Source organism: Natator depressus, chromosome 16 (assembly GCF_965152275.1).
Source record: "Natator depressus isolate rNatDep1 chromosome 16, rNatDep2.hap1, whole genome shotgun sequence".
NCBI classification, from domain to species: Eukaryota; Metazoa; Chordata; order Testudines; family Cheloniidae; genus Natator; species Natator depressus.
Window position 1 is genome coordinate 16,000,197 of NC_134249.1, and position 22,380 is coordinate 16,022,576.

The window sequence follows — 22,380 nt, forward strand, 5'->3', positions numbered from 1 at the left end:
GTGCTTCAGACAAGCGTAGAGTAGAGTGCTCCCCTTTGGAGAGGGGCAGAAGAACACATGATGGGGGATAGTCACTTCTCTGTGAAGGAGACAGAGACAAAATGGATCTGGCTTTCTTATTACCTCTTTATCCAGCCAGGACAGAGAAGTAACAGTGAAGCTAGGATAAGAACATGAGAGAGTGAACCTTCAAATCTTCAGCTCCTAGCTGTTGAGAAAGCCTGAAGCTTCCTATTCCAGAGGCTAAAATTGAGAGGCAGGGGATCTGGGCTAACCTTGACTATCCTTGTAACCTAACTAACCTTTGCTGATAGGTTTCGTTCTCCAGTTAATTTTTCCAACCCTGGATTATACAGATGTTCATTACAAAAGGGAGGGTGTACATGCTAACAAGGTTCTGATACACACAAGCACTGAAATTCCCACTTATGGCTGGAAATCTGGACAGACAGTCCAGTTTGAACTCACTGAAGTTAAAAAAAAAAAAAAAAAAAAAAAAAAAAAAGACACAACAGCATGAATGCCATATTGTGACTTGAAAAGTAATCTTGTCATGGAGGTGACTACAGTCCCAATGCCATCTGGTGATTTCTGTTGCATAAGCAATAACACACAGTGAGGCATGCGTTATGAGATAAGAGCACATTATTATCACATTATTTATTCTAAAATGTTTCAAGGGTGAGACAAAAAAACATTTTAACAAACATATATATTTAAATTTACTTGGCAAAGGCAGGTTAAATAGATATTGTGTGTATTTACACATTCAGGTGAATTTCTTTTTTTGAAGCAGGTGTAGGCAAGTATTTTAAAACAGAGGTTTGGGAATTCTCTTTCCGAGTTCTGTTGCAGACTGCCACTTCTATGATTTTGGTCTCTTAATCCCTCTTGCCTTAGTTTATTAATCTGTATGTTGGGTATAACACGTAGACACTTCGACTTGTTGCACTCTTCAAAGGACCTAGGTGTTTAATCTTTAAAGGAGGACGTTGAAATTTGTATATAAAAGAGAAAATCAAAAACCCTCTCCAAGTTACAGCCCCCTTGTCATAGCCTAGAGTGCATCCACTGGATGTGGAGCCTCTGTGATTGTGCCTGCAGAGTGTAATGAAACAACACAGACTTCTCCTAAAGATGCAGCAGCATCTGTCACAGAGACTCAGGGTGAAATGGCCAGAATGCTGAAATTCCTGCAGGCTTTTAGGTTCCCCAAAGGATCCCAGACCTCATTATGGTGGCTTTATTCTGTATTCAACTAAAACTAGATTAAAATATATTTCAAGAATTTCCCCCCTTAAAGTACGTTTGTATTATTAAATGAGCTGTGGAAATAATCTTTTTGTGTATATCCTGTTGTGGATGGTTTCCTCCTTCATGAGCGGGAGTAAAGAGCATACAATTAACCCATAGTCTATATACATAACCATTTGGCTTGAAAGCTGCAGAGAGAGGACATGGGAAGAAGAAGTGGTCTGAAGGGTCTTGAATTGAACTGAACTCTTACTGTCTATAACTAAGAGCTTTGTCATAGGTAGGGAAACAAATGCAAGCCATTCTCCCTGCATTTGTCAGTTGCTGTACAGAAGTATTTCCAGTCATAACAGGTTTGTGGGTAGGCAGCAGGGGTACATACACATGTACACACAGCCTGATTTTGTACACCCCTGTGCTGGGAATCTGGGTTTCACTGGCTGGGTTAATCATGAGGAAGGCAGTATTAATACTATAAACTAAATGTCTTCTGTCCCTTTTTATTTTTGTCCCTAGGACTGGGTTTAATTTTGGTGCAGCCACGTCCATTGCAGCAACACCACCCAGCCTTGCCACCTCACAAGGTAAATTGTCTGAAGTGTGGAATAACGTCTTTTCTATTTCTCCTCCAGATGAATAGTTAATGCCTTCTTCATGCATACAATTCTTGTGTTCTGTTGCTGCTTTTTTTTTGGTTAAAACTGCAGTAGCTGTAATAATACTGTGTTTTGTATCCATATGCTGGATTAAGCCATGTAATATGCAGGAATTCAGGCCACCTGCATTTCAATTAAGAATAAGCAAAATATTTGTTCCCAAGAACATCGAGTGAAGTATTAGCATATGAAAAGGGCAGTATCTGAAATGATTTCCTCTATTATCTCTAATCTTCAGGCTTTAAAATGGCATAGGTATAGGTGGCTGGCTGCCTAGTGCCATCAGCCTTAAGTAGAACGTGTACATGGTGAGTGATTTGGAATGGTTTATAGCCTCTTGCTTCTCGGAAGCTGATGTGAAAAACAGGCAGGCTGCCTCTCCTACTTAATACTTTGGTTTATGGGTAGATTATATTTACCAATAGCTACCTGGATGGAAGAGCCCCTGCTGTATCAGAGTGCAATTATTCCATCTCTTGCAAGGGGGAAGAACTGATTTCATTTAATCTTCAATTTCCAGATCAAGATTTTACAAATTCGGGTAAGTAATGGTAGTGAAGGGGGATTGGAAGGTTCAGCAGGCCTAATGAACTATTTGTAGTGCTCTGCATTGCACATGAGTAATTTCAGTTCCTCATGCCGCTCTCCCTGTGTCAGCAAGAGTACCCTAGCCTTGGTAGCTATTTATGGTGGAGATGAGAATTGAATGAAGAAAATTGGTAAGGACCTTAAGGTTTCATGAGGAAATGAGTCATACTAATTCAGTGTCTGTCACTAGTATATATTAATCTGTATCACTTTGACATTTTAATTTATTTTGAAAAATATGGGTCAATAAGGGCACAGAAGAGAAATTACGGCTTTTCAATTTTGCTCCCTCTGTGGTCCCAAAACTACTTGGTCTTTTTATTGGCTGATCCCCATCAAGTCTCTTACGCTCTGTCTAAATACCGCAAAACTAATACATAATTTAAGCATATTGTACCATATATTTATGCCCAAAGTAGGCATTTACAGTCAAGGCATATAAATGTGATGAAATGTATAAAATATACAATCACACTGAAAATTTTCTAAATTGCACATTCTGATAACTATATATTGAATAAATGTAATTACATTTGGGAGCTTTTCTTCAGTATTTCAAAGTTTAGGATAGACTAGATAAAAGTGGCTAATGCTCTCTTTTTAGCTAAGATTTTATATAAGATGACTTAATTCTGTAGAAAACTTAGCATCTGCCAGAAAACGGTTTTGTGACCCAACCTTGGCTGAGAGCCACTGCTTTAGACTACCAATTCTTCACTGCGTGCCAGAACTTTTTGCAAGTAAATAAAAGGTATAAAAAGTGGTGGTAACTGCAAAATGTACTGTAGTAAAGAGAGTGGGCTTTTTAGTTACATAATTATAACTCTTGAAAAATGAAGGAAGTAAGAGCACGTAAAATGGCTATAACCCAATCTATAATGAAGTGGGCCTCAGTTATAGCCATTGTTATCCTCATGAAAGCAAGGCTTGAGAAAGTGGCAGGGATAGTTAATCATCTGATAGTCATGAGACTGTAAAGTCTTTGAGGTAGGAGAATTTTCTTCATACCTGTCTGTAAAGCACTCAACATGCTGGTACTATACAGATGATAAATGAGTGTTGCAACCTGTAACCCATTTTAATTCCTTTTATGTCTCTCTCTGTAGCAGTGACAGCCCCTGCTAAAGAGTCAAGTCAGCCTGATGCATTTTCACTTGGTGGGGGTACTAAATTTGGAACAGTTCCTGAGAGCTCATTTAACTTTGGGTCCATCCAGCCAGCCAACGTTTCAGGAGTCTCCATGACGAGTGGCTCTTCTGTAGATGCCACCCAGATGAACAGCAAACCTGCTCCAACTGCCACTTCTGCTCCCTCCACAACCTCTGGCAAACTGGAAGTCCTTCCATCAAAGCCAGGAGATCATTTATTTCAGAGTAATATGGCTGGGGAAACTCTTGGGAGCTTCTCAGGATTAAGGGTTGGTCAAGCAGATGATAACACCAAGGTCAGTGTTAAAGCTCCATCCACCAGCATTACTGGTGGACAGCCAACTAAAACATCTACAATACCTCCTGGATTTACCTTTAACAGCCCTCTGCAGTTAGGGAAACCCGTGGAAGCCACTTCAACATTAGTCGTGGCCACCAGTACAGTATCCACATCAGTCAGCACAAATACCACAGGCGGTATATTTGGCAATGTCCAGTTAACCAGCACAGGGTCTTCTGGGGTATTTAGTCTTGGAGGATCTTCAGGTGGCGGCAAGCCTCCTTTTACATTTGGGCTTCCACAAGCAAACAGTATCACAACATCCACCCCTGTACCTGCAACTCTCCCCACTTCAGCATCCCTGTCATTTGGAAGTCTTCTGAGTTCAGCGCCAACTGCTGTCTCCCCAGCAGCTTCTAGTAATGGTGCAGGGGATGTCAAGCTACCACATTTGTCTGATGAAAAGCCATCTGAATGTGAAGCACGAACAACTGTGTCTGCATCTCTAACTTCTCAGCCACAAACACCCCAACCACAGTTACAGCTGTCTGATTCTGTTAAAGACGAACCTGCTTTATCTCAGTCTATAGCAGGAGATGCAGATGTTACAGGTCCTAGCACCTCCTTGACTCCTTCCACAGATACAATCTCTACAGCTACCTGTGTTAGTGAGTCTAAGGCAGAGTTAGTTCCTCCAGTCTCTACCTCTGCCCCACTGGACCAGAACATTTCAGTGACCACAGCTGCAGCAGATGTCGCCATCACCCCTTCTGCAGAAATTACAAGCACGTTGACTACCACCGCGGACATTGATACATCTGTTCAAAGCCCAGCTGTAGGTACTTCTGAATTTGGGGCTGTTTCTTCAAGTTCTGCAGTGTTCTCTCAGCCTCCAAATTCCAGTTCTTCTGCTTCGGCCTTTAGTCAGCCTGCTGGTGACACGACCACCACCCCTTCCACTCCTGTTTTTGGACAGCTAACAGCAGCTACCACAGCATCTTCTCCATTTGGTCAACACACTGGCAGCCCTGTCTCCACCACTGCAGCTACTACTCAGGTAGCTGGTTCGGGGTTCAGTGCATCTGCTTTTGGCACAGCAGCTGCAGGTGGCTTTGGCCAACCAGCATTTGGGCAAGCACCAGCCTTTGGACAGCCAGCAAGCAGTTCAAGTGGTTTTACCTTCACTCAAAGTGGGTTTGGGACAATGCCTGTTTTTGGCCAGCCATCTTCCTCCACCGCAGCTTCAAGCAGTGGGAATGTCTTTGGAGCACCATCTAGCACCAACAGTCCCAGTTCTTTTTCTTTTGGCCAGTCATCTGCCAGCACTGGTGGTGGACTATTCGGGCAAAGCAGTGCTCCAGTTTTTGGGCAGGGTGCTGGCTTTGCACAGGGTGGATCAGTGTTTGGTAACAACGCTACTGCCACCACCACTACATCATCTGCTGGATTCAGCTTCTGTCAAGCTTCAGGTAAGAGTGAGTGGTGATGGTGGGGTAGTCTAGTTCGAATACAGCTGTCAGGTTGAGGTAGGTGAACAGTATTTCCTAGGGAAAATTAGGACTAATTTTGATGCCTTCTGCTGGCAGTGGACATAGCACCTCCAATGGTATGTGTGAGACCTGCAGTTGGAAACTTTCTGGGAACAAACATTCTGCTTTAATACTAACAGTTCCAGTGGGAGCTCTGTTTGAATAAAGAAGTCCCAGTTTAGGTTCCCATTCCTAACTGTACCTTGACATGATTCTGAGCAGTGTACTGTGCTGCTCATTGACCAATAATTCAAGTGTTTTGGATTCAGTGTAGTCTCAAATTACAAAGAATTAAATGGCTATTTAAGGACTTCAGAGCATTACATTAAAGTAAACAGAGCTCTAAGGTAAGCCTGTAACAGTGAAGAAATTAATACAGCTAAAGGACCCTCTTAAGTGAACTGTATTGCATACATGCAGTCAGAGCATATAGATGTACTGTTATATCAGGATCTGAGGGACTAAACCAGATACCTTTAGCCACCCCAGAGCCGTGGGTTAATGAGGAACTAGTCACCTAGCTAAGTATTCTTTTCCTTTATGAAATATCTTGCAAATAAACAAGGGGGGAAATGTGGCTTCAGAGTCCCTGCCTGTGCCGATAAATTGAATGTTTACGCAGGCTAGAACGTTGTTTGCCAATCTTTCTCTTGTTACCTGTGTTACTAAAACAAATTGCTTTTCTGTTCAGGCAGGGTTATAGCCTTCTGAGAGCCTTGAATGAAAGGTGCTAAGTGCAAAGTAATATTAGATAAAATGTATTTCCAATAAAACTAATTAGTCTAATTTAATTATAACAGATGGGACTATAGGAGACCTGCCTCTTGCATTAACTATTGTAATAAAGAATACTTAAGTCTGGGGGACTCCTGCTAAAGGAAGGTGCTTCTAATTATAGAGACTTCAAATCTTTTATTACAAAGTATGTATTTAAGTGAACTGGGAAATGGAGTCGTGAGTTCTTTTTAATCAAAACATTTCATTATCTTTAACTGGAATCTTTAGGTAACAAAGCTCAGATCCTCTCTACACAAGGGAAATCAAAATCCTACAGCATTTGTTCATAGATTGCCGCATTACAGTGACATTAAGAGAAATCCAATTGGAAATTCAGTATTATTAGCCACAGCCCAAACACTAAAACAGATTTTATTTTCTGTTTGTTTTAAATGTGGAAGAGGGGATAATGACTTTCAAATAAAATGTAAATGATATTTACCCTTATGTCTTATACCATTCATGTGTTGGTATGTACCTAGTCATTCCAGCTCCATTTGGTGATAACCTTTTCAGTATTATAAAGTTAAATCTGAAGTATCATTTGGGTCTTGAAGTGCATTGCTTCTTTTTACTGGAGCCTCTGTAACTCCTCTCTTCTGAAGTACTGAATGGCAATCCCTTTTAAATTGTCTGGTACCATAGTATTGCACTAGATCGAATTATATCGGAGCATCCTTTCCCTTTCTCCTTTGGCCAGGTTTTGGTTCCAGCAACACAGGTTCCGTGTTTGGACAGGCAGCCAACACTGGGGGCGCTGTCTTTGGCCAGGTAACTACGATGTGTGTTGTCTCAGTGTACGTGGTAGGGCCCTGTATTTGCAAACAGATTGGTCCAAAGTACTTTGGTTGTATCAAGCAAAATAGAACCTGTTTTACAGTCAGTAAGTAAAAACTATCCAAGGCTATATCAGTAATATTTGATTATTCAGGGATGTACCACTATGGCATCTGAGTGAGAGGACATAGCCTCTGCCCCTCCTGCAGCATGCATGGACTCTTGTGCAAGACAGAACCATTTGAAACAGACAACAGAACAAAACAGTGTGAACAGGTGTCAATACACATACCATGGACTCATTATGCACCTGCTCCAGGGAAGGGCCAGTGAGCTGTGTATGGAATTGTTGGCTGGTTGCAACAGTTGGTAGGTCCTGCAAGTGCACTATGTGGATGTGAGACAGGGTGGCTAGTGTGGACGTGATGCACCATTGCAGCTTCCCCTGGTGCGTCTAACCTGGTGCAAGTTATAACTGTACAATTCTCCAGTGTCACTAAAGGTTGAGAGAGACCTAAGTAGATGCTGATTTTGTTCAACCTTAGGAGACCACCATCTCGTCCCTTTTGTATCACTATTGTGAATGGAAATAGGTCAGTCAAAATCAGCTGCATATGTTTTTTTTACAGTGACCTATAATGCTTTCTTGCCTTGTGCCCTTTGTTTTTTTTAGCAGTCATCCCCTTCTGCTGGGGGTTTGTTTGGGTCTGGAAGTGGTGGAAGAAGTGGAGGTTTCTTCAGTGGCCTAGGAGGAAAGCCAAGCCAGGATGCAGCCAATAAAAACCCCTTCAGTTCTGCCACTGGAGGATTTGGCTCTGCAGCTTCCCAGAGTAAGTAAAGGAAATGAGTATAAAATGTACTGAGCTTCCATCTTGCTTTGGTGGTGGTAGTTTTGTCCTTGGGTAATTTCCATGATAGCATGAAAGGCCTAATAAGCAACAGAGGGAAGTGGTTGGAGGGGGATGTGCTGGAAGGGGGCGGCGGGTGTGTAACTTTCCCAAAATCTACTTTCCTTTGCAGGTTTGTGCAAAATTATGTGGACTATTTCCCTGTTCAACAGCCATGTGGACGGGTGGGAGAAGTATGAAGAGAGCATGCAGATTTTGTAGGGATTTTCAGTATCAAAATACAATTCTTAAAAATTCAGTGCTGTCAGTTCTTACCAGTGAACTTCAGCTTTTAAATTGGATGTTAAAACCTTGTTTATTTCTCCTCTGCAGTATTTTTTACTTACTGCAGAGTCCCACAGTTACCACTCTCCTCTCCTGTGATTTTGATTTCTTGCATTCTTTTGTTGATCTGTCATTTTGTAGCTGGAAACTATGCAAAAATTGTTAAAATATTTATTCTTGCTACTAATGGTAGAGGAGCCAGGAACCTGCCTTTCTCAGGGTATCTTAGCAGTCTTTCTCATGTTGATGTGTGATACAAGATATTTATGAGCCAAGCACGAGCACTGCACTTAAATACAACAGATGTATTCAATTTATGAATCCACTTACTATTCAGATCCCAGGCAGTTCTGTACAAACATCCCGTCTCTTTTAATCCATAGACCAGAGGTGATGCTGGTGATTTTACTTTCAAATCTAGGAATGAGTAAGCAAGGATTGAAAATGAGATTATTTTGAGACTATGAAGTCCCTTCTGCTTTAGAAAACTAGCATCTCCACTCTTGGGTCCGGAGGCTGGATCTCATGTTTTTAAAAAAAAAAAAAAAAAAAAAAAAAGACATGGATGTGCACACCCTTAGGTGCCTCTAGCAATTCATAAGCATTTCCAGTACCAGTATAATTGCACTCATTCTGGACAAGTGTTCTGCTCCACTTCAAAACATTTCAGAGCTAGTGTAGATGGGTCACATAGCTGTAGACAGTCCTCCCACTTTCACCCAGCAAGGTTTTGCTTTTTAAATTGAGAGAAATTATATTTCAGATTTTATAAATAGAGAGCGTGTTTAATGTCTGAGTAACAGTGAAAAAGGAAACTTGAAAGTGGGAGCTATTGAGTGGAAGTGAGGCATGCTCCGCAGCACAGTGCGGCCTGTTAACTACAGTCTAATCTACAGCAAGCCATGGAGCCTTCTGCCGTGTATATCTACGTGCATCTCCAAGTGCTAGCCTCTTCTCTTTTACAGTACTGAGTTCGGCATAGTTTGATTTTAAGGACCTTCTCCTGACTTGTACTGAAGAGACAAGTTGACATGCCCTTCTACATAGCTCTTACTTTCATAAGCATAAAACGCAGAGGTCATTTAATGGCCCACTTTCCCCCCAGGGAAACTGCCGATCAAAGTAGAGTTGTTTACCATACAGACTTGTCAAAATTTTCAAGGACAAAACCATCTTCCCCTGGAAAGTTCAACTCATACATTTCTGGGTTGTAGTTCTTGAAGTGCTGTATGTGTAGCTTGATTCCTGCCACTGGTTAGCAGGGATAACATTTTTAAAAGCACTTACAGCCATTTTCAGAAGTAACTTAGGTACTTCGAAAGTCAACAGGATGTAGGTTCCTAGGTAACTTTTGAAAACTTTAACATCCCTTTGGGAAAGGGCAGGAGGAGAGGGGGAGCAAGACCAAAGATCTGTCCTCCTGTTTGAATATTTTTACTTTGTAATGTGGTCAGATACTACATGAAGGACACAAAAAAAATCTAGATAGAGGTTTATAATGGCATGAAATCCAGTTTCATCTAACTTTCATTTCAGATGTTTCTCCTTGGAATAGAGATTGGGGATCTCTGTCCTTTTGCTCCCCTCTTCCGCCCCTCTCCCCAACCCTGGTCTAAGCAAGATCCTTAGATTTTTTCCCCATTTAGGTCTAGTAGCATTTTTCACCCATTAAGGAAGCAGTAACACTTCTTTACCTGCAAAGGCAAGTCTGTCATTTCAAACACAACCTTGTTAATACCGCACTGTGTTTGCAGCTGGAATGGGTGCCTTTTTCTCTCTAATGCCAAAGCCAAAATTTATTACCTTCAGGACTCAAGTCCCAGTGTGTCTCTCAAATGGAAAGTACATTAACTTTTTATTAATTAACAAATTATCAGAAATCTATTGACTAATGAAGCAACTGGTGCATGGGGAGTGGGTGAGTAGCGGAGGGAGACGTGAGTTATTTTCGCTGCAAGAGGATTTCAATCCACTGATCTGCATAAATCAATAGGAGACCAAATCCCAGATGTACAAATAGTTAAGGATCATGGGCTTGAGTGTAACTAAGTCAGTAGAAATGAGCATAGTAATATTGAGACGCCATTTTCCTCTTTCAGATGAATTTCTGTATGCATAAGAAAATATACTAAATCTCTGGCACAAAATTTCACAGGCCTTCAGTCACTTTTCACATGCAAGATGAGATATCAAAGAAATGATGAAATCTCAGAATGCATTTAATTCACATGAATGTTTTACAGGGCAACCAATGTAGTTAATGCTGTAAAAAGATGGTCTTTTAAACATATTCAACGTGTTACTCCTGGACAAGCTGTTCTGTCTTGGGGGCTGACTTTAAGCCTGTTCAGTCATTGCAAGGCATGTGCACCCGTTAAGATGCCTTTTAAAGGCCAATTGTAGAGGGGTGATTTTTCATTTCTTTAGAAATCTGCATTGTGTTGGTCATGAAATATTAAAACCGAGAGAGAACCTCTGGAAGCTACTAAGGATTTGGTAGGCTATTTAGATGTTTGTGTATATTGAGGAGTGGGAAAAAGCTAATCCGATTCCTCATAAATTTGCCTCTGGATCTAGTAGTTAGTGCCAGGCTCAAATTATTGGCTGTTAGTGTAAAGTTTTTTATTGTCAGGGCTATCGGACTAAAATTGCATCAGTCTGAGTTTTCTGAACTAGCTGGTCTTTGTAATTCCCTGTGAAACTGACTGAATATCATGCCCACCAGTCTCCAGAATTGAAAATCAGTTTGGAATACTTGGAGTACCATAACATTATACATGTATCTGTTGCAGACTGTTCAGTGGTCTGCATAAGCAGGTTAACAAGTACATCTATATTTAAACAAAATTAGAAGCCTGTTTTCTGATCAGCTGTACCTTTTACTAAATTAGGAGCTTCGAGTGCCTTTATTATTCTTCCCTTGTAAATTTGTCCAAGCAGCTAGCAGGGAAATAGGAGAAGAGCGTCTAGTGGGTAGGTTGGCTGAAAGGGAGCAATGCAGTTGCCAGCAGGTGGAAGTAGGGAGGAGAGGGAAGCAGCCACGTTAGCTCTGTATAGTTGAAAAGACCATTTAAACCCGCTGAAGAAGGAATCTGGTCCCTTCATACCCTTTTAACAGTCTACCAGCATTAAAGGCTGTGGGCAATTGTTTGTCCTTGCAAATTCACCCATCTCTAACTTTAAAATTAATCTTCATGCTAATGGAAAACAAATAGTTCACCAAAGAAGAACTTAGGCCATTCAGGGTCATTTGACTACCGAAGCCATAGACTGAGTTCTGCCTCATGGAAGATAAAAACCTCAGGCCCTGTTTAGCCAGTGAGGCTGTAAGAGCACAACTGCAGCTGCAAGTTATACTGCAGCGTGTCATGTCAAGAAATCCTGGCTCTTCCTGCCAAAATGGCTAAGACTCTTTAGTTCTTCTTCAAGTATTTGTCAGTGTGGATCCCAATGTAGATGTGTACATGTGAGTTTGGAATCTTTGGAACAGCTGTGTCCATCAGCCATGTATGTACCCTATGCCTCCTTGTGTTCCCCTGTCAGGGAGCCTAACAGGCAGAGCAGTCCCTGCCCTCTTCTCAGTCCCTTCTTACCACCCATGGTAGTGAGGCGGAAGCTAGCAAGGGTCTGACCTGCTTCAGCATTCGTCTGAGCTTCAAAAAACTGCTGTGAAAACTGTTCCTCACTTGTGTTAGTTTAGTTATCGATTTTACCATTTAGTTGGACCTTTCCGAGTTGGGGGGGATGGTAAGAGAGAAGAGACTCTAGGGGGAGACCCACTCTACAGCAAAGTGAGGTCGTGCAACCATTGGAAATGGAAACTCTAAGCCCTCAGGGTTTAAACCCTGCCCTTCAGGCAACAGTCTGTTGCCCCCAATAGGCAAGCATAGCTGATGTCTCTTCTGCCTCAGGGAAGGACACATCACTGATAAATGCTCCGTTCGCTGCTCCTCCTCCTGTACCAAAAATCAAGGGATGTAAGGCTCAAACTGCACCTCCTGGAGCAATCCATGAAGGTGGCCTCAGACCTCAGGGAGATCTCATCCAAGGTGGAACCAAGGAGCATTTCTTCAGCAAATGCCTCAGCAACAAGGTTCACTTCTGGTTCCAGTGAAGAGAGGAGATCAAAAAGAACCGTGTCAGCACCAGGCGCGTGTGCCCCCACAGGCACCTCCTTGGCATCATAGATGGGGCAGACCTCCTCGGCACCGACCCCAGGACAAAGAGACCCCAAACACCGCGTCATATGCTGAGTGCAGCACCTGCAGTGGATGTGCCACCCACAGTCTGGCCAGCACCAGTCCAATGCGCCACCATTGCACTCTTGGTGCTGCTGGAGCCCGCCAGTCTGTTATTTCATCCCAAAGACAGTAGCTCAGCATATCGTACTATTATGAGCTTCCCACTGTCTGTCAAGGATCAGTCTACCAGACCTCAAGCAACATCCTCGACTTGTTTCCAAAATGTGTCAGAATGCGTATATGCAAGGCTGCTAGTTGAAGCAATCCACTCTTGTTTGTAAAGCACTATGCATTGGACTTGGCTGATAGATCCGATGCCAGATTCAGGAGAACAGTATTCAGATTCCTGGTTGACTGATGAACCTGGCACTCCTCCATCCTGAAGAGGATACTGCTTGCCAGTCACTTCCTGTGGGAGCCATACTGATGTACTAGAAGAAGAGAGAATGATCACTTTCTCTACATTAACTGTGGTTCTTCGAGATGTTGTAATTAGTGTGGATCCTATGACTTGCCCTCCATCTCTGCTTTTGGAGTCCTCCGCTAACATGGGCTACGAATTGTGAGGGAACAGAGGGAGGGTCGTGGCTACTCCAACCTTTATCATCCCTCACAGGAGCATGAATAGGCACAGGACGCATGCAGTGGCTGTTCAAAAGATTCTAAACTTGTGTGCGAAAGGTGCATTTGCACCTACAGTAGGCTCCGCAGTGACTACAACGTCTCAAAGAATCAGTTACTCTAGGTCACATAACCATTCTTTTCAAGGCATGAAATCTAGATGGTAAACTTGTGTCACCATGAGTGACTGTTTCCAGTGACCACAATTTCTGATTTGAAGGATTGACTTCCACTTAGTGCAATGCAAGATGGTGCAAAAAAGTCACACACCAGCTGGTCAACGCTGGAGATGACAGTAGTTATGTTTGTCTTGTTGTCAGTGGAGAATGAGACAATGAAGTGGCTACTAGTGCAGTTTATTCGAACAGGGATTAGGACAAGCTCAGTGTCTCTCCATAGACTATCATTTTGGATATAACATTCATTATGTGCTTTTTGGGAAAGTGCTTCTTTTTGTCTCTTATGAGCTTCACGAGTATCCTTCATCTCTCTAGATACCTCTAGCTTATTTGGAAACAATGGGGCCAAGACCTTTCGATTTGGCAACTCATCTTATGGAGAACAGAAACCTACAGGCACTTTCAGTTCTGGAGGCGGGACCGTGGCCGCTCAAGGCTTTGGGTTCTCTAGTCCAACCAAAGCAGGTATTGTATTGTATTAACAAACCCGCTATAAACACCCACACTTACTTGTAAGATATTGAGTAGTGTGTTCCAGTGGTCAAAGATCTATACCCAGTGTATGGAAGATCATATGCATGAGTATTGCCTCTGCATGATACTCCACCATATGGTACCATCTATCTCCTTCGAAAAAACAGGTCCCAGCAAGTGGAAATTCAGATGCTAGATTCAAAACTTAATGATTTAGAACCTGAACTGCACAAAAACACTGAGTAGACTTTATCTTCACAGGGTTCATTGCAGAAACTGCCATTCCATTTGTAGGGAAGTGAGCTGTGAGCATTCGTGCCAGGCTTATATAGCTCACTGACAGTGTAACATGCAATGTGATTTATAGAACTTATTTTGAACTGGGTGTTTTTGCCTATTGATGATCCCAAATTCCTTCTTGTGTAACCCGTTCTGTGACAAACTCATCATGGCCTTGTATGCACCAGTGTCTTTGGTGGGACTTTCCCCAAAAAGTCCAAGTCAGGAAAGCTTCAATCTACTTTTTTAAAATCAGTCTGACCTTGCTGTTACACATGTGGCACTTTCTCGTCTGTAATTAGTCTGTAGTGAACACTGAAATACATGGTCCTTCATGCTGTTCTGTTGACTATTACGTTCTTGGAAATCTTGCCTAATCCTTTTTCCTATTCCATGGTAATTTGCCTGCTGCAAACAATGGGAGTAATGGTGACTGTGATATGAAGTCTGTTTCAACCAAACAAGGTGTTTGCCTTGATAATTACCAAACAAAAATAGAAAACCAAAGGGTTAGACAAAACAAGGGTTCTTTCCTGTAACCTTAGAATACTCCTCCAGTTGGCACCCTTGCAACTTGTAGTTTCCTGTGAAAAAGGCTATACAAAGGTTGGTGCCATAGAATTCAGAGAATGATGCTCCAACGTACCTCTTACAGAAATGGTACTTCATGGGATAGTATTTTAACATGGCAGCCGTGGCACTAGTGGTGGCTTTGCTTTCGGGTAAGTGAGGTAGCTAATACTGTCAGTTGATGCTACTAACCCCAGTAACAATGTCCGGTGTTTTTCCTAAATACTACTTTGTGTGATAGTGTAGCAAGCATTCTGCCTGTCAGGCTAGCCTTGTGTCTTTCATCTTGCGTGTTGGAAATAGGTAGTTTCAGTGAATGATTCTCCTCTCTCCTTCCTTATTGAAGGAAAGGAGAGAGTTCTCTAATTCCTGTTTCAAAATAAATCTTGAGATAGGATTTCCTGACAGGTTGTTGCAGAAGGCGATTTACTGATGTGGAACCTCCTTGAAGTCCTTTCCCATCCAACTCTAGGTGTTAGACACCATAAAAATAGTCAGTAGTTTCCTTTCCTATTTAGTGTGGGATGAAGAAGGGGCATGACTTGCTACAGAACTTTCTTTTTCTTGGTTTGCTGTCTGTATATTGCATCGCCTTCTCATTTTTATGTCTGTTAACACACAGTATACAAGAGAGTCCAGTCCAGAACTAAGCTCCAAGGAGCTAGGTAAAGACCTGTGTCTCTAGAAAGAAAGTGTAACTGGATATCTGATCTGTGTTTCAATAATTCAGCCCGAGCTTTTATTTTTTCTAGACCTTTGTGTTTACAACCAGACAGTATCCATTATCTTGGCCTGGACTGGAATTTCACCCAGGGTATTAAAATGCATGGTGTTATTCCAAACCTCAGCCGTAATCAAACAAACCAGCATGTGCCCTTCAAGATCCATGTAGTCAGTTCTAAACAGGCAAACAGTATCAACAGAGTGAATGTAGAGTAGAAAAATCCTAATAAAAGGTTTTTATTAGATTGTGTAGGAGGAGGAGGTTAAGACACTGAATGGGAACTTGAGGCCTAGTTTAATTCTTGGCTCTGCCACTGATTTCTTGCACGACCATGAACAAGGCACTTAATCCCCATGATTTAGTTCCCTATCTTTAAGTGTGGGTTAAAAAAATCTCCTTCCTTCATTAGTCCTTTAAAGGTAAATTTACTGTTTGAGGTGCTCGGATGCTATGGTGGGTAGCGTATAAGAACATAGGTAGAGAAGAGCAAATCTTACCCATTGCATAGAGATTCCTTCCATTGTTTTTAAGGATCTGTGTGCAGCACAACAATATTGTTGATCCAACAGGCTTGTGTATAAGCTATCTTTCATATCAGATACATAGCTATGGTAAAATAGCTCCTATTGCATTTTGTTGGGGGTGTTGTCAGTAGAACCAACCTATGCAGGGAATTTTTCATCCTGGTTTTTTGCACAGGAGTTCCTTCAGACCTTAGTAATTTATCTAATTTCTGGTGATTAGGTTTGTAAAACTGTCTGCAGAAGCTAGGCTCTTCCCTTCTGCAGTAAGGGACATGAGATCATTGATGAAGGATGCATGCGCATTGTTTAAATAAATGAAAAGCATCAGTCTATAATTTATTGCCACATGTATTTTTAATTGCCAGTATAACCCAGTTAACATGAATACTCGCTAACTTGCAATTAAAGCATCTAGTTTATATAAAGCAGGTAGACTGTTTTGATTCCTTCACACACCATACAGGCATGAGTATATGTTAGTGGGCTTTGTACATTGTATATATATCCTTGTGTAGCTACAGAACCCTATTAAACTGAAAATTATGCTCTCTAAAATGTAATTCTGGGAATCGAGCTCAAGCAACTGCTCAAGCAACCCAAACTGCACTTGCCCACTGGATAGTCTGTTTCTTTGGGCTGGTTTTGGAAGGCGTTCACGAGCTTTCCTACCCATGCCTTTTGTAATAAAACGTGCTGCACTTTGGAAGCTTTGTCACAGCTGTAAGTTCCATAGATAATGCTGTGACCATGTACAGGAATGTCAGCCCTCATTCTAGAATCTGTCTCCTTGGAAATCTAACTGTTTTTCTTTTTTTCTCTGTTATTGTTTACTTGATGTTCTTGTCCCTTTTTTGCCTCTGTTTTGCTCAGGTGGCTTCGGTGCTGCTCCAGTGTTTGGCAGCCCTCCCACTTTCGGGGGGTCCCCTGGGTTTGGAGGGGTGCCAGCATTCGGTTCAGCCCCAGCCTTTACAAGCCCTCTGGGCTCGACGGGAGGCAAAGTGTTCGGCGAGGGTACAGCCGCAGCCAACGCCGGAGGATTTGGGTAAGCCAAAGAGGGTCTAGGGATTGGGAAATCAGTGTTCTTACTCGGTGTGAAACTCTTCTGCTTCATTCTGTATCCAATAGATTCTGCAAATAAAGAAGGGTCTAGGGATCTAGGGTTGATCGCTGAGCAACGGGCTTCCTCATTAGAAAAGCCCACCTGAAAAGAAAACAGCAAAAACCAGTAGTTTATGATTCCAACCATGCTGGCCCTAGTGAAAGTAACAGGTTCTCATTTCAATTTGGAAACTATCAAAATTGAATCCTAGAATACTGAAGTGGGAAAGACCTAGGCCATCTAGCCCATGTATCTGAGTGCCGGTTTGTTTCCTATTTGCACTTTTGTTAGTGTGCATTCCAGTCTAGTTCTAAATGTACCAAGCAAGGGGGCTTGTTTCTTTTCCATGTGGAATAATAAATATGTTTAATCTCTAGAATCATCCCCACTTTTGGGATGGGATAGAGATTTTGAGAAGAGTTCAGTATGATCGCTCATCCCTGCACAGTAATATTTGGTCAATTCCAGAGATGGAGTACTGATTGTTACCGGTTTTGTTTTTTTCTTCATCTTTGATCACTTACATGGCACTGAAATCTTATCTCGCAGCAGATAGCACTTTATTTATTCCCTGTGCCACCTAGCAAGTACATGGCTTCATACCTTGTGAAGCAGCAAATGATCCACCCCACACTTTAGAGTTGCTGATAGATACTTAGCTTTCAAGGCTACCCTTTCCTGTACGTACACATCCCATAACCAATCATTTTCTGCAAAGAAGTCTTGGCGAACTGTGTTGCAAGATCCAGTGGAAAAAAACACCAAGCCTTCCAATGAAGTGAGCTATAGCTCACGAAAGCTTATGCTCAAATAAATTTGTTAGTCTCTAAGGTGCCACAAGTGCTCCTTTTCTATTTTCAGGAATGTAGCTATTCGCATCTCAATGAGAGTTCTTGTTTAAGGAATTGAAGACTTGGGAAGCAAGCACTTCAATGACTTGCTCTGTTTTCTTCACAACCTTAGAAGTTAGAGACTTAAGCAGCTTTGAAAATCTTATTCCAAGAGATTTGGTGTCCCTATTTTAAAAAAAAAAAAAAAAGGAATTGGGCGTCCAGATTCCTTAGGAAGCATTGAAATCCCTCCCTTGAAGTCTTTAAACCACGATTTGAGGACTTCAATACCTCAGGCATAGGTGAGGTTTTTCGCAGGAGTGAGTGGGTGAGATTCTGTGGCCTCAGTAGTGCAGGAGGTCAGACTAGATGATCATAATGGTCCCTTCTGACCTTAGTATCTATGAATTGGCTTAAATCAGTTGTGTCCAAACTTTTCCTGTCAACTCCCTCTTCCACCACAATAGTGGAATCTGTCCACGCTGCCCCTCTTCCCCGCCGCCCCCCCCCCCCAATCACAACACGGGGGTGGGAGGGACAGAGACAGGTTGAGAAGCTGAAATCCAGGTAGTCATTTTCCCAAGGTGTTGGAGGTAGGATTAGTACTCAGCTCCTTTCAGTCTTGTGCTCAGCCCATTAGACAGTGTTGCAAACTCAGTCATGTGGTTAGTTGCATCATTTCTCAACAGTTTACGTTGGTTTGAGGAAGTGCAGCAAAAAGCAGTTTCTGTTTCTTGATACCTGCAAAGTTCCTTATCAAATCTAAAGACAACTTGGGATGGGGACGGTCCTTCACTGTCACCACTTTAATGTCAACTCCCTCCAAATTCTCAATATCACAGTGACACACCATGAGAAAATCCCTGAGAATCTGGGAGAGGAGTTTGGTCAAAACCAGATTGATAGGTTAAGGTGTTAACAGATGGCATCTCCAGCTCTAGAAATGGAACTTACACCATTAAAATAAAGTCAATGGCAATGACTTGTAATTTTTCTAGTTTTTTGTATTCTTACCTCTCTTAGTCTCTTTCAACAGCCTGTAGTAGCCAGTGAAAGATTGAGGCAGTTAAACCACAGGTTTTTGTTGCTAATTTTACGTCCTGTTCCTTTGATAGCTAGTAGAGATGGTTTATTTGATAGAGGCACAGAGCCTGGGGAGACAGAAGAGTCATAAAAACCTTGTCAACCACTGGCCCTTCCTCCCACTCTTTAAAAAATACTAAGAAAAGCAATATAGCCCACGCTTCATTTACAATCAAGAGCCAAGGCCATCTGCAACTAGCCCCATCAAGAATCTTGTTCGGGGCCGAAAGTGGCTAGCAGGCTTAAGTGTTGAAAGGCAAAGTCACTGAAATGCCTGTCTGAATCTAACACCATATATGGAAACTACCTGCATAAACAACTCTCTCTTAAACAAAGAGAGCAAGGCAGAGAGGATTACTTTTCTTTATCAAGAGAATTGCATGAAGCACTTCTGCAAGGGCTGTCTCTTTTCGAGATGTATGTTTTGATGCTTCCAAGAACGTACCCTTGATCTGAATGGATGGAGAAGTGGATTAATTCACTGTCAGTTCAGACTGAGCGTCACAAATGAATGGAGCTTGCTGGGCTCAGCCTACTGCCTACTTGACATTTTATCAACATCAGGAAACAAGCACGCTGTTTAACTTGACTAGCGTCACTGGCTGCATTACTCAGTACTGAGGTGCATTGTCAGAGCTTTGTGATGAGAAACTTGGATAGCTCATGCCCACACTATTCCCAGTTCCAGATACTATATCAGTGATATAAGCCCATTGTTTTCAAGCATAAATATAGCATACAAAATTGTGAGAGGATGTTGGTGCCAGTGAGAACCATGCTAGACAGAATTATCATGGCATTTCATTGATGTGATACTGGTGGTGGTGGGTTATTTTTAAAAAGGAAATATTTGCCTGTACAATGCTTGGTTAGATGGGTGAATGGGGAAGGGTAGATCTGGTTTCTCTCTATAAAGCTACATTTGAGTATCATTTTTCATACAGACTGTGTCCCCAAAAGCTATCAAGTTAATAATACAAAGAGGTAAATAAATTAAGTGTTCTAATAGGTAAAGTGAGAGAGAAGTGTCAAAGGCAAGGAGAGGTTCAGGAAGGAAGCAGAATGAGGCATACTTCAAAAGAGATAGGGAGGAGAAAGGGAATAAGGCTGGAGAAGGCTTTATGGGAGGGCTGCATTGTTCACTGAATAAGGCACTGGCCTGGGAAACAAGAGACTGGGTTCAAAATCCTGGCTGTCATACCCCTTGCTATGTGACCTTGGGCAAATCTCACAACCTCTCTGTCTCTGTTTTCCCCCTCTGTAGGGTACAGTAATGATGCAGCACTTTTGAGCTGGATGGATAAAAAGTGGTGGGGGAGGGGGGTGTAATTTATTATATTCCCCATGATGGCAGGAGTTGGGATTTCGTGGCATGAAAATGCACCACAGTTGCTTGTCGTGTGTTAAGATGAACTTTTTCTCCATGTGCTCACTTCTTGTTCCCTCTGAAGGGCAGGTGGGCAGAGGGGTGGCTGTAGTACTGTGCAAGATTCTTAATAAAACCAAGAAATAAGCATCTCTCAGTGAGTGGGTATATAGTAAGAGGTTCTGTGGGCTTCAGGGGGTGCTGCTTTAAGGGGGTGGGGGCAGACACGTGGTCTTCCTTTATTGAGTGATGAAATAGTTGTGTTTTTTCCTCTTTGAATTGCAGTTTTGGTGGCACCAGTAACAATACTGCATCATTTGGCACCCTAGCAAATCAAAATGCTCCTACATTCGGGTCGCTATCCCAACAGACGACTGGTTTTGGCGCACAAAGCAGTGGATTCTCTGGCTTTGGGTCAAGTGGAGGAGGTATGAGGAGCTGAAATGTCCCTGTCAGAGAGTGAAGCGGGAGAGACCTAGCATATTCCTGTGCCTGTCCTCCTCAAACTCAGCTGTGACGCTTGCTCCGTTTGTCTGTTGTTGACCAGTTGGGGTTTACGAAACTGGGAGTGGGAGGAGAATTGAGAGGTGTATTTTCCCCTTTCTGATTACAGTAAATGCATGTTTCAGTTTCCTATTGGGCTTTACCCCAAATTTGAGAGAGCAGAGGCTAAACAGGCATCAGGTGGATCTCTGCCCAGAAATCTTAAATGGCAGAATCCAAGAGAACACAGCCAGCCTTGAGGGTCCTGAGCCCCACCACCCGGCGCTGAAGCCGAAGCCTGAGCAATGTAGCTTTGTAGGGGCCCCTGGGCATGGGGCCTCAGGCAGTTGCCCTGCTTGCAACCCCCTAATGCCAACCCTGACTTTTATATGCAGAAAAACAGTTGTTGTGACACAGGTGGGGCGTGGAGTTTTTAGCATGTTGGGGGGGAGGGGGTGGCTCAGAAAGAAAAAGGTTGAGAACCCCTGTTCTAAGTGACTATGGGAGGGTGACCGTACTGTGTCTCGCATGCATTCCTTATGCCTTTAACAATAATCCTTCTTTAATCTTGCACTTCTCTCAGGCTTTGGCTTTGGATCATCTAACTCGTAAGTACCCATCACTGCCTTATATCTGATTTTCATTAAACATATAGAAAAAACTAGAATAGAAATGCTAGACGATGTGTGAAAGGAAGCTTTGGAAAGCACACTAAAACGCTAATCCTAGTTGAAATTTTAAGCAGGAAAGGAGGATTCTTATTTCATTCACTCTCGTTTCTCCTTTTAGTAGTAGTATACACAGCTCAGTATCTAGATGGCAAATTTCTTGATCGTGTCCTTTCCTGTGTAGTTAACTGAAAATTCTGTTTTACAGGGGATTATGCAGTACTTTTTTCCTCGATTGCAAAGTGCATAGTAGGGATAGGAAAATATTTATCCCCATAGTAGAAATGGAAATATGATGCAGAATACCAGATCATATTCCTGATCTAAATGAGGCTTTATTGTCTAGTGGTTCGAGTACTCCTGGATGACAAGACTCCTATTTCTATTCCCCACTCTGCCACTGAGTTGCTGGGTTGCCTTAAGCAAGTCATTTAAACTTTGTGCTTCTGTTTCCCTATCAGTAGAATAAACATAAGCCAGTTAACAGGTATGTTGAGACAGTGTTGTTAAAGCTATCTCAGATCCTCAGTTGAAAGATGCAGGAAGTGCCAATGCATTCTATTAAAAAGCTTCCAGTGGCACATTGATGGGTATGGAGGTTCTTGGAAGCTTTAGAGATTTTCTAGATTGATCTAGATGAAGAGGGGCTCTAGCTTTCACTGTTGTGTTGTGCTGCTGTTTCACAGATCCACTTCTGGGTTCAGTGGTTGGAGAAGCTGAGAGGGGATGTTCATGAGCCCCTTCCACCAATTCTGTGGTCAGCCAATTTAGAGCTGCTCCGTTTGTGGATCCTCTTCATGATCAAGCATCAGATCAGCTTTCCTTTGAAATACCAGTTCTGCTTCCTTTTTTAAAAACACTTAATGCTTATTTTTATGAAATAATTGTTCTTGCTCTTTAATAAACTGTTTTATCTGCTTCACTGTGGTTTGTGTGGAAGAATTTTTCAGCATGTATCCAGAAAAAACAAGCTTGCATTATACCAGCTCCATGTGGATTGGATATAGATGCTGTTAAAGGATGCCTCTTGCCCAGCCCACTTATGTAAGAGAGAAGAT

General features: G+C 42.2%; 1 protein-coding gene across 3 annotated transcripts in view; it reads left to right on the forward strand.

Annotated features, from left to right (window-relative positions):
- Window positions 1-22,150, forward strand: part of NUP214 (nucleoporin 214) — a 76,374-nt gene extending 54,224 nt beyond the window's left edge. For 2 of the 3 annotated variants that reach the window (XM_074974191.1, XM_074974192.1), the window contains exons 28-36: window positions 1,771-1,838; window positions 3,605-5,395; window positions 6,933-7,003; window positions 7,683-7,839; window positions 13,538-13,687; window positions 16,664-16,835; window positions 20,457-20,599; window positions 21,238-21,262; window positions 22,009-22,150. In XM_074974191.1, coding sequence (XP_074830292.1) covers window positions 1,771-1,838; window positions 3,605-5,395; window positions 6,933-7,003; window positions 7,683-7,839; window positions 13,538-13,687; window positions 16,664-16,835; window positions 20,457-20,599; window positions 21,238-21,262; window positions 22,009-22,042 — 2,611 coding nt within the window. In that variant the 3' untranslated portion in view covers window positions 22,043-22,150. The remainder of the gene's footprint in view (window positions 1-1,770; window positions 1,839-3,604; window positions 5,396-6,932; window positions 7,004-7,682; window positions 7,840-13,537; window positions 13,688-16,663; window positions 16,836-20,456; window positions 20,600-21,237; window positions 21,263-22,008) is intronic. The other variant, XM_074974193.1, reaches the window with a different exon arrangement.
- The last annotated feature ends 230 nt before the right edge of the window (window positions 22,151-22,380 follow it).